Consider the following 13,821-nt stretch of genomic DNA (forward strand, 5'->3'; position numbering starts at 1 on the left):
AGAACTTCTTGTACTCAGCAGAACACCCCCAGAACCTCTTCTACACAACGGGACAACCCACAGTCCTCTTCCTTTCGGCGGGACAACCCCGGAACCTCCTCCTCTCAGTGCTGCACCCAACACAACAATCCTGGACCGTCAGCTTCCCATCGCTCCACTCAACGGAACAATCCCAGGAATTCTTCTCCCCATCGTACTAACAAAGACATTCCCTGGGCCTCCTTTCCCCTCCGGCCGACCCAGAGTGATGGCCGAACCTCTTCCCCGTCTCGCTCCAAGCAAAGTGAGGTTCCCTGGGCATCCATTGCCCTCCGGCCAACTCAGACTGACAGGCCTCAGGCGTCATCTCCCACTAGACCAGCTCAGCCTCAGTCCTCCTCTGGCCCTACCCAGCACAACTCACCATCCCGAGCCACTTCCTCCGCCCACAACTCAGGCCACCATAGTGCCTCCCGGACTTCCTCGCCTCTGTACCCTACCCGTGGGACACCCCAGACCTCTTTTGAGTCCTTCCAGCCTCCATGTGCTGTGTGCATTGGGCACCGGGATGCCCCCCGAGCCTCTTCGCCTCCTCGCTATTTGCAACATGACCCCTTCCCCTTCTTCCCAGACCCCCGTGCCTCTGAGAGTGATTCACCCCACCATGACCCCCCCTATATCCCCCCAGCTGTGTGCATTGGACACCGGGATGCCCCCCGGGCCTCCTCACCCCCTCGCCACACCCAGTTTGACCCCTTTCCCTTCCTCCCAGACACATCAGATGCTGAGAACCAGTCCCCCCAGCATGACCCTCCTCAGTTCCCCCCACCTGTGTGTATCGGGTACCGTGATGCACCCCGAGCCTCCTCCCCACCACGCCAGGCCCCGGAGCCCGCCCTCTTGTTCCAGGACCTCCCCAGGGCCAGCACCGAGAGCCTTGTCCCCTCCACAGACTCTCTGCATGAGCCCCCTCACATCCCCACCCCTGTGTGCATTGGGCACCGAGATGCACCCTCATTCTCATCCCCACCACGCCAGGCCCCCGAGCCGTCCCTCTTCTTTCAGGACCCCCCTGGGACTAGTATGGAGAGCCTGGCCCCCTCCACCGACTCTCTGCATGGCTCCCCAATGCTGCCCCCCCAAGTGTGCATCGGGCACCGGGATGCACCGCGAGCCTCCTCCCCACCCCGCCACCCACCCAGTGACCTAGCGCTCCTGGCATCCTCACCTCCGCCAGGCAGCTCAGGGGGCTCTCGGGGCTCAGCACCCCCCGGGGAGACCAGGCACAACTTGGAGAGGGAGGAATACACCGTGCTGGCCGACCTGCCCCCGCCCAGGAGGCTGGCGCAGAGGGAGCCAGGTCCCCAGGGCAGCAACGGGGGCCGCACCCGCAGCCCTGGCCGTGCAGAGGTGGAGCGCCTCTTCGGGCAAGAGCGCAGGTGAGCCCAGGGCGGGGTCAGCCAGGTGGGCTAGGGAGGAGGCTCGACAGCAGGACAGGTGGAAGGTTCACAGGCTTAGGTTGCCAGATGAAGGGTTCAGACCCCCGCCCTGCCACTTACTGGCTGTGTGACCTTGGGCAAGTCACTTCATCAGTCTGTTTTTCCATGTTAAGAGTCTTTTTTGATGATTAAATGACATTGTGCATAGTCTAGTGGTTAAGAGCAAAGACCAGGGTCAGGCAGGCTGGAGTCAATTCCTGGGTCAAACCTACTCCCCAAAATATGTGACCTTGTAAAGTGATTTAACCTACCTGAGCCTCAGTTTTCCCATCTGTAAAATTAGAACATTAGTACATTAATTGAAATGAGGTTAAACTCTCAAACCCTTTATTTGATCCAGAGTCACAGGTTCATTTTTTTTCCGCCCTCCTTACCTGAGGGACAAGAAACTGCCCGTGATTTTGTCTGCCTTAACAAAAAAAGACTCACGGGTACCCATGCCTCTCAGCAAACAGAGATGTCCATTTAAAACATGTGGCCAGAGCCATTATTTTAAATAACAGAACTCAGAATCACAGACTTTTTAGAGGTTGAGTGTTACTTTTCTGGGATATGGCGATGCTGCCTGAAGTCCACGTAGCTTGCGAGTCTCCTTGGTGGGGGCGCCACTCACACTGGCGGTTTACCACCCAGCAGAGACCTGCTTTTCCGCAGCCGTGGGGAGAGGAACATTCTCCCAATTGGGCTGAGATTTCTTTCTGCAGCAGTTCCAGCCTTGGAGTTTTCAGGATCAGGGCTGGAATTCCGTTAGTTAGGGTCAAGAGAACACAAAAAAGTAGGTCTGGAAGTCTGAGAACTTTCAGTGTACAATGAATTATAGTGTATTTACCAAGACCGAGTTTTACAATCATCACAACCTAATTTTAGAACATTTCCATCACCCTGAAGAACGGGTAATATTTTACACCCAGAATTCCTCTCTTTCTTGTCCCTTAGGCAACATTTTCTCTTAGATTTGAATCTGCGTGAGATGCCTTCTCTCTTATTCTTCAAATTTCCTTTTCGAGTAATCTCAATCCATTTACTATCCAGGTGACAACCTTTATGGTCTCCAACATTAATTCTTTCTTTGGCCTCTTTCAAAAAGAAAAAAAACACACACTTAATTTTTAGAGCAGTTTTAGGTTCACAGCAAAGTTGAATAGAAAGTACAGAGGTTTCCCAGACACCCCTGTAGCCCCAAGGCACAGCCTCCCCTCACTATCAGCATCCTCCACCAGAGTGGTCCATTTGTCACAAACCATGAACCTGCATAGACACTTCATTATCATCTAGAGTCCATAGTTTACGTTAGCGCTCACTCTTGGTGTTGTACGTTCTATGGATTTGGGCAAATGTATAACAACATGTATTCACCATCGTGATATACAGAATAGTTTCACTACCCTAAAGACCCCCTTTCTCTTTGACTATTTATGATCACTATTTTCTGTCCGATGTTAATTTGCATAGTTTGACTTCATTCGATAACTCAGTGGGGACACTAAAGTCTTTAAACCAAAGTTAAATTTTCATTCATTTTTTTTTTCTTACTGGGATAACTTTTAGAGAGAGAAAGTTTTATAATAGAAGTCCAGAATATGTTTATACTTTTATTAATCAGTTAATTGCTTTTACACAGATACTGTTATTCATTTTATTTTACTCTCTTTGAAGTAGATTATTTATCTTTTTTAGCTTTATTTAAGTATAATTGATATATAAAATTGCATATATTTAATGTACATATTTGGGTGAAATAGATTATTTACCTTTTAACCGAGGTTTTATAACTCTACTGAGTAATTAAATTTTCTCCTATTGTATGGCACTTATTCCCATTGGAAAACTATTTATCCTCTGAATATGAAAAATTTAAAACCTATTTAAGCATCTGGAAGGGACTGAAATTTATGAGTGGCTATAGAGCTGTACTTTCATTTTTTTCCCTTTTATTCATTCAACATATGTTTATTGAGCATCTACTCTGTCCAAGCATTGTTCTAACTGAAGCTGGAAATATTTCCTTAAAGGGCTATCACATTAAAGCATTAGGAATTTTGGCTTGACATCTTCATTTTTTTCCACCGAGATGCCTTTGGAATCTCTTAGAATCATATAAGCACTTCGTAGTCTCTTGAATTTCAGACAGAGCCTTCATGGAATTTGCTAGATTTGACAGCTTTGTCATTTAATACTCTCTGGAGGTAGAAGCGCCCATTTGAGCGTTTTCTTTGTCACCCTTGGTGCAGCCACACCAAAAGCAGGTGGCCCGAGGACCCCATTGCTTCAGCATTAGAAAGGCTGGGTCTCTGTTGGCAGCTAAGAATCTTCCTGAGTCCTTCACTCCTATCTCTCAGTTCCACATGGGGGGGACACTTCTCAGGAGGAATTTAGCCAACTAGTGTTTATATGGAGGATGCATTCACCTGAGACAAAACACACATGTGACCGCACCCTGCACTCTCCACTGTTGACCTCCCTACCTAGTCACATTTCAGGCTTTTGCTTCACAGGGGCTCCTACACCCCAGTTCTGGGGGAAGTCACTCTAAGGCCTCAGATCTCACAGAGCAAGGAAGCTCGCTCACTTCAAATGAGATTAAAAAATTGAAACTGACCAGGCAGCCCTCAAACTCAGAAACATTTACTCCGGACAGGGAGCTTTATTCCTGGTGAGTCAACTGCTAAAAACAAAAAACAACAACAACAACAACAAAAAACCCTCCAGTTACTTTACGGATCTGATTCTCATGATATTGGCAAAAGCTGCAAGATAACGACAAAACCCAAGCCCATAATTTGTTTATTCTTCAAAACCTTTGTAGAGTTTCAGCATGGTTCCCAAGCTGGGCACTGTCCTCTCAGACCTGAGTAGAGGTTCCTCTTACTTCCTCCTTTGCTGGCTCAGTCAAGGCTCAGCACCGGGTCCTCTTTTTCAGGCTTCTCCCAGTTTGGTTCAGACACAGCTCCATTTGTCAATTTAGATGGAGCCAGACTCTGAAACCCTGTTGGACTAGATATCCGTGGAGTGGTCAGGTCTTTTGTTTAGACCCCTTACCTATGGGAGGGGACAAATGGGCCCAGATTCTGTTTGGTGTTTCTAGGTTTCAACACAGATGTCATGTTAAACATTAATGACCATGGCTACCAATGATTAAGCAAGACAACTAAGTGGAACTAGGGACTTTTTACCGCTTAGAGGTTATCTTTGTCTGACCTGGCAACAATGCCCAAAGTCCAGGTGTCTTAGAAATGACATCTGCATGGACAGTTTATGTTGGCCTTCCTGGAATTGTGCAGTAAGAAAGAACATGTCTTCTTTCTGATCTTGCGAAGAGCTCTGTTACCAACAGCTAGGATGACCTGGAGTTTTCAAGGCCAAGTGCAGGAATTCTGTTAGTTAGTACTGAGGGGGAAAAAGTGGGTCTGGGAAGTCCAAAACTTACATATGGACAGGAAGAGGACAGAAAGAATGGAATATGGGGGCATTCTGCGTCTCCCATCCCTGCTTCATGGGCTGTGTGACATGAAATGAGATGGGACAAGTGCTTGGCACCTGGAACACAGGAAGTGCTCAATAAATGTTTGCCATTATGATCATGTGTGCATGGTGCCTGGCAACAAGTAGGTGCTCAATAAATCTTAATTCCCACAAAGACCAGTCTAACCTTTGTCTGGGGTTGAGAGGCGGGCTGCTGGCTGGGTGGCAGTCAGAAACAGGAAGTGCTGAGTGAGACAGGAGGCAGTCAAGGCCAAGGCTGAGCCCCCACCTTTGCTCACTCCTTTTCTCACTGAATCTTCACAACATCCCCATGAGGCAGGTAGAGCAGTGTCGACCATCACCATTATCTAGAAGGGGATACTGAGGCCCTGAGAGCCTTATCCCTCACTTAGGGCCCTTCAGTGGTGGGTCCTTGGATCTCCCATATCTCCTCCCATTGGGGGTGGGAGTAGAGGAGGTGGGTGCTGGGAATGGGACAGTCCCAAGGGCCCTCAGAGGGGCGGCTGCATTTGCTCATAGGAAGTCCGAGGCACCGGGGGCCTTCCAGGCCCGGGACGAGGGGCGGTCGCAGCGGCCTGGTCAAGGTCAGAGCCAACTTCTCCGAAGACAGTCCAGCCCTGCCCTCAGCAGGGAGGTGAGCACTGCCAGCCTGCCCTGGGTCCCTGTACCCCAAGGGGTGAGCCACTGCTTTTCCCCTCCCCAGGTGCCAGGCAGGGGTCCTGGGAAGGGAGGTCCTTTATGAAAGGGTCAGAGTCCCAGTCATGGGCTTCCAGCTTCCCTCTCTCCCAAAGAGCCAGCAGCACTTGGAAAAATTGAGAAGGACCCCAGATTAGTTCTCTGAAGACAGCCCTTCCGTGCTGTCCCCTCCCTTCGTTAGGTAGCTGCCGCCTTGAGTTCTTGGGGAAAGCCTCGCACGCATCAGTCTGGCTCTAAGGGCTCTCTCTTCCGGGGTGGGGAATTGTATGTTTAAAGAAACTCTCAGAAGGCAGGCCCGACCCAGTGGAATATAGGTAGTATTGGTGGTGGAAAATCCGGCACCTGATAGCCCAGGTTGGAATCAATATCCTGGGGGAGGGGGAAGCGGGAAAGTGAGCAGCTCTTTGCAGATCTCTTTCTGGAACTGAGGAAACTGGGTGAGAGGGAAGAGCTGATACCCCCAGGGAGGGAACCCAAAGACTCTAAGTATTTTTGACCTGTTTTAATCCCGGCTGCTGTGAGGACACAGCTTGCCTCTCTGAGGCCTGGCTGAGACCCCAGTTTCCTGTGTGTTTAGAGGCCACCCAGTCAGGGTCCAGGAGCCTCATCCACCCCCCACCTCATCCTCAGGTAACCACGCCCCTTGCGAAGCAGGCAGAAGCAACCCGGAGGAGCCGAGCAGAGCCCCCTCATCCCAGGAGCCCCGAGAGGCAGCCTGAGAGGGACCGGCGGCTCCAGGGGTCCTCACCGCCCCCAAGGACATCAGCCAGGACATCTGAGAGGGAGCGGCGGACAGAGAGACCTCCGGAGAGTGGCCGGGCAGCCCCAAGACAGCCTCCGGGGGGGTGGCAGAGTCAGGAGGAGCCGCCAGGATCTCGGGGCCCTCACAGGCACCTGGAGAGAGGCTGGAGCAGCCAGGAAGAGGGCCCCAGCATGGGGAGCTGGCAAGGACTTGGGGAGCCTAGTCGGGGGGCTGCCAGAGCCCCAGAGGGAACATGGAGGGGCCCTCCCAGGGAGTCTGAGGAGAGCTGGGGGCAGCCAGAGGCCTGGGAGGAGCCCCCCATTAATGGGTTGCAGGAGCCCCTTGACAGACCAACTCAGAGGGGCTGGAGCTCCAGGGAAGGCCCAGCAGAGTTCTCGAAATCCTGGAGGCCTGAGACACCCACTGTCACGGGCCGGGGGACTGAAGGAGCATGCCCACACCTGCATGGCCCTGAGAGGCGGCCTGAGCTTGACTGGAGGGACCTGGTGAGCCTTCTCGGGATCCCCAGAGCGGGGGCCTGGGCCCGCACAGAGGAGCCAACACTCCCTTCCCTTCTTCCAAGGCTGGATTGGGAAGGCCTCCTAGAGTTCCTGCAGGCCCAGCTGCCCCGAAAGGACCCAGCTGGACACTGGGGTGGCCCAGTCACAGCTTCAGGGCCTGAGCTAGGTTCCCAAGGCACAAGGGATACCATGGAACGAGAGCAACACAGCCAACCTGAAGGCTGGGCGGAGGCCAGCCTAGTCAACGGACACAGCCCTGCCTGCATCTCCACCCAGTGGCCAAAGACCAAAGTGACGAGTGGACCAGAGACTTCAATTATGGCTGGTCTGGAGGAGCCAGGCCAGCTGGGGAGCAGGAGCCTTGCAGGTGGCCCCAGCTCACCAGCGTGGGAGGTAAGTCAGTCTCACTACTGAGGGGTAGCCAGAAAGTCGGCACCCCAGACACGTGTCCTTAGAAAGGCCTCCTCTCAGCTTCTGCACACCCTCCCCAGCTCAGCCCTAACCCTCTGTTCTAACCGAAACCTGTGCCCACCACCAAATGAGACAGCAGTGAGAATAACCATCGTTTCTGTGAGCTTTTACTTATGTGCTAAGCCCTTGTCTGAATGTTTTATGGTTGTTTTCCTCATTTAATTGCCATAGCAACCTGATGAGAAAGGCACTGTTAATTTACAAATAAGGAAACTGAGACAGAGAGTATGCCACTTGCCCAAGATTACACAACTAGTAAGGGCTGGGGCAGAGGTGGACCCCAGGTCTGCTCAGGGCAGATCACCCTGAGGCCTCAAGCAAGATGCTCTGGCCAGGGCCTTCTCCCCTCCCATCCCCACAACACCTGGTTTGTATTGCCTCTGGTGGCTCCTACCTGACTCTGGCTGAGACTGCAGCCAGTGTGGTCATGTCCCCTTCCCCTGCTATATTCCAAGTTCCTCAGCATCCCCGGACAGCCCCACTTACCCGTTTCTGATCCCTACACCTCCTTTCAGGCACAGAGAAGAGGTTGCATAAATGCCCCTTGGTTTGAGTTGGCTACTGAGACAGGCTGCTTAAATGAAGACCCATGTGCAAAGTAGGCCCAATGCCTGGCACATAGTAGGTGCCAGGTCCTTTCCCTGCCTCCTTGGCCTGGGGTAGAGTCACAGAGCCGGTGGTACTCTGGGGCTGCCCGGAGCATTTATCTGAAGGTGGTAGGTGGGGAGCGTCCTGGAGGCCAGAGCCCTGCAGCCCGCCTCAGCGACCTGGGAATGCAGCACGTGGTTTTGGACACCCAGCCTCTCTTGACCCTGGTCTTCCCCTGTAAAATAGAACCAACTGCTTCCCCGACAGGCACCAATGGGGTTATGGCGAGGCTCCTGCTCGTTCATCAAACCCTCTTCTCTTTGATGTGCAGTCCAGCACCGCCTCCCCCATGGATGGCGGGAGGGTTTGCTGTGTGCCAGGCCCTGGGCTGGGTGCTTTACATGCTCTGCCATATACGAGGCTCAAACCCGTTAGGCATTTGCCAGGGGTCACACCTGTGTAAGTCGTGAGAAATGAGACCACAGTGTCAGCTCCAAAGCCCAAGCTTTTTTTTTTTTTTTTTTTTTTTAAACAGAATGTTTTATTGACTTTAGGTCAGCTGAGAACAATTACCTGCATTTATACTTTTTAAGTTATTTCACTTCATTGAAAAAAAGGCAAATGTTACATCAGAGACTTCTTTCATGTTTGATGCTCTGGGTTGAGAAAACGTCCAGCTCTTTCCTGAGGCGTGTTTTCAGCAAAGCCCGAGCTTTTTACTACCATGTTGTGAGGCCTCAGGGCCCACGGTAGGACTAGGGAGCCCCCTCCCCTGTGTTTCCCTGTGACTTTTATCCATTTGCCCTCTAATCAACTCAGTGCAGGCACTAGAGATGCAGGGATGAGCCAGCTTGGTCCTGCCCTAAGGACAAAGGGGAGGGTTTGGGCTCTCCACACAAGAAGTTGCTGTCAGGCTTGCTGGGGAGGCAGGTGGACCACAGGCAGCTCAAGGAGGGAGAGATGCTGTGTCCCAGTGGATGCTGGGATGCTGCAGGCTGGCTGGGTCAAAGGGAAACAGGAGGGTAGAAAGATTCTTTTCTTTTAAGATTTTTTTTTATTTATTGGGGAATTGGGGAAGGGGAACAACCAAGTTGTTGTCCTTCAGTTTTAGTTGTGGAGGGCGCAGCGAGCTCAGCTCCAAGTCCAGTCGCCATTCGGCCGCCCGTCAGCAGCTCGCGGCCGCTCAGCTCAAGGAGCCGTGTTCAATCTTAGTTACGGTGGGTGCAGCTCAGTGGCAGCTCAGCTTGGGCACAGCTCACTGGCCCATGTGGGAATCGAACCGGCAACACTGTTACTCAGAGCTCGCACTCTTAACCAACTGAGGCACTCGGGTGGCCCCCGAGAGATTCTTCAGCTAGAGTTATTCCACAGCGAGGCTCAGGGGTCCCTTGGAGGTTAGGAGATGGCAACTTCGGAAGGACGGGAGCACCACATGCTTAAGGACATTTCAACAGATGACAACAGATGCATCCACTCCACTGGTTCATGCTGGGGCTTCAGCTGCTCACCCTCTATGAAAATTGTTGGCACGGCATTCAAGGCCCCCCGGCCTTCCTTCCACCCCAGATTTGTCCTCTAGTTATGCTGATCTGGCTGCAGAGCTCTGCGAGCACATCTCCCTGCCTCTGAGCATGCTGTTCCCATTGCCCAGAATATTCTTCCTTTCCCTCTTCACTCACCAAATGCCTGTTCATTGTTCAAGTCTTAGATCAGGTGCCCTGTTCTGAGACGCCTTTCCTGAATACTCACCCCACCCCAGCCCTCTCCAGGTTGGTGATGTCTCCCTTCTGGGCTTGGTGGCTCTGCTACCTTCCATCTGGTCACACTCAGGTGTCAGTTCCCCATGAGAAACATGAGCTCCATGAGGGCAGGAACTGTGCCCACTTGATCTCTGTACCTCTGGCCCCTGGCCCAGGGCCTGACACAAAGATGGAGCTCAGCTCAGTGTATGGTTGATCAGTAAATACAAGGATGCTTAAGTGCATGCCAGAAACTGATGGCAGATGGGTGCATCACTGGGTAGGTGATGGATGAATGATGGACCAGTGATATATGCTGGAGAAATAATAGATAGATACTGGATGGATGTCAGATGTGTGGATGGATAGGTAGATGGGTGATGAATAGAACAGATGATGGATGTTGGATAGATGGATATTGCTTAGATGATGGATAGGGTGATGGATGGATGGATGAATGTTGGATGGGAAGATGGATAATACATAAATGGAGGTTGGATGGACTGAGGAAGGATACATGGATGTGGGCTAAATGGACAGATGACAAATAAATAGCGGATGGATGTATAAATGAGATCATGGATGTTGGATAGAGTGGGTAGGTAATGTAGGATGAATGTTGGATAGTTGGATGGATATATGGATCTATTGATGTTGGATGCTAGATGGATGTTGGATGGATAGATGATGAATGGATGGATAAGAAGGTGGAGAAATAGACAGAAACTGGGGAATAACCTGGACTAAGCTATGTTCTTTCTTATCTCCAGTTCCAATCAGAGGAGCCTGAGGAATCAAAACCAAGAGGAGACCAAGACTCTCTGACCGACCAGAAGCAGGCAGACTCGGTAGTTGGGTCTTGGGTGTGGGCACATGGGGAGGGGAAGGGAAGGGAAATCAGATTGGAGGTCAGCTGAGGTCCTCAGATGAGCTCTGGGGACATCCAGGCAAAGGTGGTCTCTGCCATGGGGTCATCTGTGTGCATGGTGGGGCCTTGAAAAGAGGGCTCTGGTGGAGCTAGATAGCAGAGCCACCTTCTCGGCAGGTGGATACTCCTGGGTTCAGAGCCCATGGCTCTGCTTTTAACTTGCTGAAATGCCCTGAAAAGGCTAGCTAGAATGCCTTCCCTGGGCAAATGGCAGTTTGGCCCTGATGGTCTCTGAAGGCAAGGTCCTCCTGACTCTGGAGGGCTGACCAGGCTGGGAGAAAGGGTAGGGCTTCCAGGAGCTGGACCAGAGAAGTGTTGAAGAGGGCCGAGGAGGTGCCACAGTCAGCAGGGCCTGGTGGGTCTCCAGGGTCCTGGGGCAGGAAAGATGTGTGCAGCGGGTGGGACCATCTGAGGCTGCTCTGAGGCCTGGCTGCAGCTGGAGTGCATTGCTCTGCGCACCGCCCCCCCCCCNCAGGAAAGATGTGTGCAGCGGGTGGGACCATCTGAGGCTGCTCTGAGGCCTGGCTGCAGCTGGAGTGCATTGCTCTGCGCACCGCCCCCCCCCCCCCCCAGCCCATGACCTGCCAAACAGACTGTTCTCATCACCCTCAGCCTCCAGAGAGGTGAGGTCAGAGCTGAAGGCTTGGGGCAGCCGAAGGCAGGGAGAAGGAGACAGGCTGTTTGGGGCTATGCTTTCCTCATTCTGCTGTTCTGCTGTTCCCCATGCTGCCTCCTGAGAAGCTGGGTGTGACGGGGAGATCTTTCTGGCAGCCTGGAGCCCCCGACTCTGGCCCTTCCACTCGTCAGAGCTGAGGGGATTCTGCCCTCACTGTGCAGATGAGTAAACAAGGGGCAGGGGCGTTGTTCCAGGTCACACAGCCAGTCGATGGCTGGACTCAAACTAGAACTGGGACTTGGGACCTCCACCCAGCTCTCTCTCCGCTCCCCCAACGCTGCTTCCTGGCCCTGCCCTGATCCTTGCATGGCCTCGCACAGCAGCAGCAGCAGCAGCAGCAGCAGTGTTCCAAGTGCTTGGTGGGCCAGTCTTCCCATCTGTGAAATGGGGGGGGGGGGGGACAAGGAACTGATCACTAAAGGCACTTCCAGCTCTCACAGGGGCCCTGGCAACTTTACCCTTCCTCTTTCTGGGTTATTTCTTCACGCTTCCTGGAACCAGAGTTTCATAAACAAAGAGGAAATAGCAATATAGGGATCCCCTCTAGTCTCTGCAAAATGGACCCGTCCCAGCAATATGGAAAACCTCTCAATCTACCACCAGGCAGCCTGGACTGGATAGAATTGATAACTTCCTCATTCATTCATTCAATCATTCATTCACAACACTTAGTGAGCACCTTCTGCATCCCCGGGTGTGGGCAGAGGTGAATCGGAGTGCCAGCATGGAGCGCCCAGTTTAGTGGTCAGGGCTGTGATGGGGGATGCGGTGGCAGGGTGGGGCAGTCCTTCCCCAAAGCCCTCCTGGACCTGGGCCTTGATGTTTCATGTTCCGCCTCCAGTGAATCTCTGGATTTCAGAGAGTTGGGACACCTGTGCTCTGTCCTACCTCTACCTGCTATGTGATTTTGGGCAAATACCTCTGCTTTGCTGGGGCCTGTTTCCTCCAAAGGGGGCGCATTTGGGGGCTCTGCAGGGAGTGGGGGGAAGTGGCTGCAGGAGTCTGTGACTCATTCCTTTCACAAAGGTGGAGAGTAGGCAGGTGGGGGACTTGGGACAGGGGGGTCCTTGTGTGACCCCTTGGCTCCAGATGGATGTTGTCATGGGGAAGACGGACCCAGAGTTCCCATATCTCTAGATATTTCAAGAGAATCTGGAAACATATAGGTTAAATTTCTTGATTATTTAACATTGGAACCTAATGCAAAATAATCTGAAAACCCTATGCAGGCCAAACACACATTTGTAGCCTGCACTCCCCTTCCGCTGGCCACCTGGGGCTCGACTTGAGGGTGGTGGAGTGCACGTCCCCATGGGGGCTGAGCTCCACGAGCCCTGTCAGGCAAACACCATGTAGTGTGAACAAGGTAACAAGCTCTATTCTCCGCAGCTCTAGGAGAAGAAAGATGGGAACCCTGAGCCTTTGCGGTGGGCATGGCAGAATGGGCAGAAAGGTTGTAGTCAAAGACTCCCCCAATCCCACCAAAGGGACCTGGGGGCCAACACTGGACCCTGTTTGACAGGCAGACAAGAGGCCAGCGGAGGGCAAGGCTGGGAGCCTGCTCAAGGGCCGACTGGTGACCTCATGGCGGATGCCCGGGGACCGTCCCACGCTGTTCAATCCGTTCCTGCTGTCTCTGGGGGTCCTCAGGTGGCAAAGGGTAGGCCGGCTCCAGTGGGGTGGGAGGGGCAAGGGTGGGGAGAGACGGGGAGGAGAGGGAGGAGGTTGGTGTTAGTCAAAGAAGAGAGGGGTGTGAGAGGGAGGGTTTGGGGGACCCCCACATGAAAAAGGAGATGAAGCAGGGTACTGAGTGCCCCCTGGTCTCTGCAAGTGAGTGGGATTTCCCACTTCCAGGGTGAGGGGTGATTAAATCATCTACACAGCTGAAAGCTCCCAGCCTGGCCAAGCGGAGCCAGGTTGGGGGGGAAGCAGGGGAAGTAGGGCCTGTGAGGGGCTCTGGGGTTGCAAAGTGTGGCTCAGTCCTGGGCCTGAGCCAGTTTCACAAACATCTGGCATTACGTAACCCATCCCCTGCCCAGAGAGGGCTGTAAACACTCAGGCCTCTGGTTCGGGGTTTCCTTAAGGGTGAGGAGAAGAGGCAGCTGGGACTTGCTCCCTCCTGCCCGCTTCACAGCCGGATAGAAGGGGCCTGGCCATCTCCAGGAGCCACTGGCTGGCTCTCCGTGAGGGGCTGACTGTCATCCTCTTGCTGGCTCCAGGTCCAGCACTAGGCTAAGTACATTAGAGACACGTACCCATTTTACAGTTGATGGGAGTAAGGCTCAGGGAGGTGAGTTGACTTGCCTGAGGTCGAAAGGTTAGGGTTTAGAGGGGCCAGCCTCTTGCTGCTTTTCCTCATTCCTGGATGAGAGAATGACTGCAGCCAAACTCACTGAGCCTCAGTTGCCACATCTGTCTAATGGGGGGAAAAGCCTATGGAGACACTCAGGGCTGCAAGGAGGGCCCAGGGAAATCTGGATGCACACAGGTGTGATGGGG

At 52.9% G+C, this 13,821-nt stretch overlaps 1 protein-coding gene across 1 annotated transcript in view; it reads left to right on the top strand.

The window, feature by feature from the left end:
* The window catches only part of LOC109394471 (TRIO and F-actin-binding protein-like), a 27,713-nt gene extending 14,744 nt beyond the window's left edge, over positions 1 to 12,969 (top strand). The window contains exons 8-12 of the mRNA XM_019664566.1: positions 3 to 1,418; positions 5,481 to 5,595; positions 6,288 to 7,313; positions 10,489 to 10,566; positions 12,849 to 12,969. Of these exons, the coding sequence (XP_019520111.1) occupies positions 3 to 1,418; positions 5,481 to 5,595; positions 6,288 to 7,313; positions 10,489 to 10,566; positions 12,849 to 12,902 (2,689 nt within the window). The 3' untranslated portion in view covers positions 12,903 to 12,969. The remainder of the gene's footprint in view (positions 1 to 2; positions 1,419 to 5,480; positions 5,596 to 6,287; positions 7,314 to 10,488; positions 10,567 to 12,848) is intronic.
* The last annotated feature ends 852 nt before the right edge of the window (positions 12,970 to 13,821 follow it).

This window comes from Hipposideros armiger, unplaced genomic scaffold (genome assembly GCF_001890085.2).
Source record: "Hipposideros armiger isolate ML-2016 unplaced genomic scaffold, ASM189008v1 scaffold_426, whole genome shotgun sequence".
In the NCBI taxonomy this organism is placed as follows: Eukaryota; Metazoa; Chordata; class Mammalia; order Chiroptera; family Hipposideridae; genus Hipposideros; species Hipposideros armiger.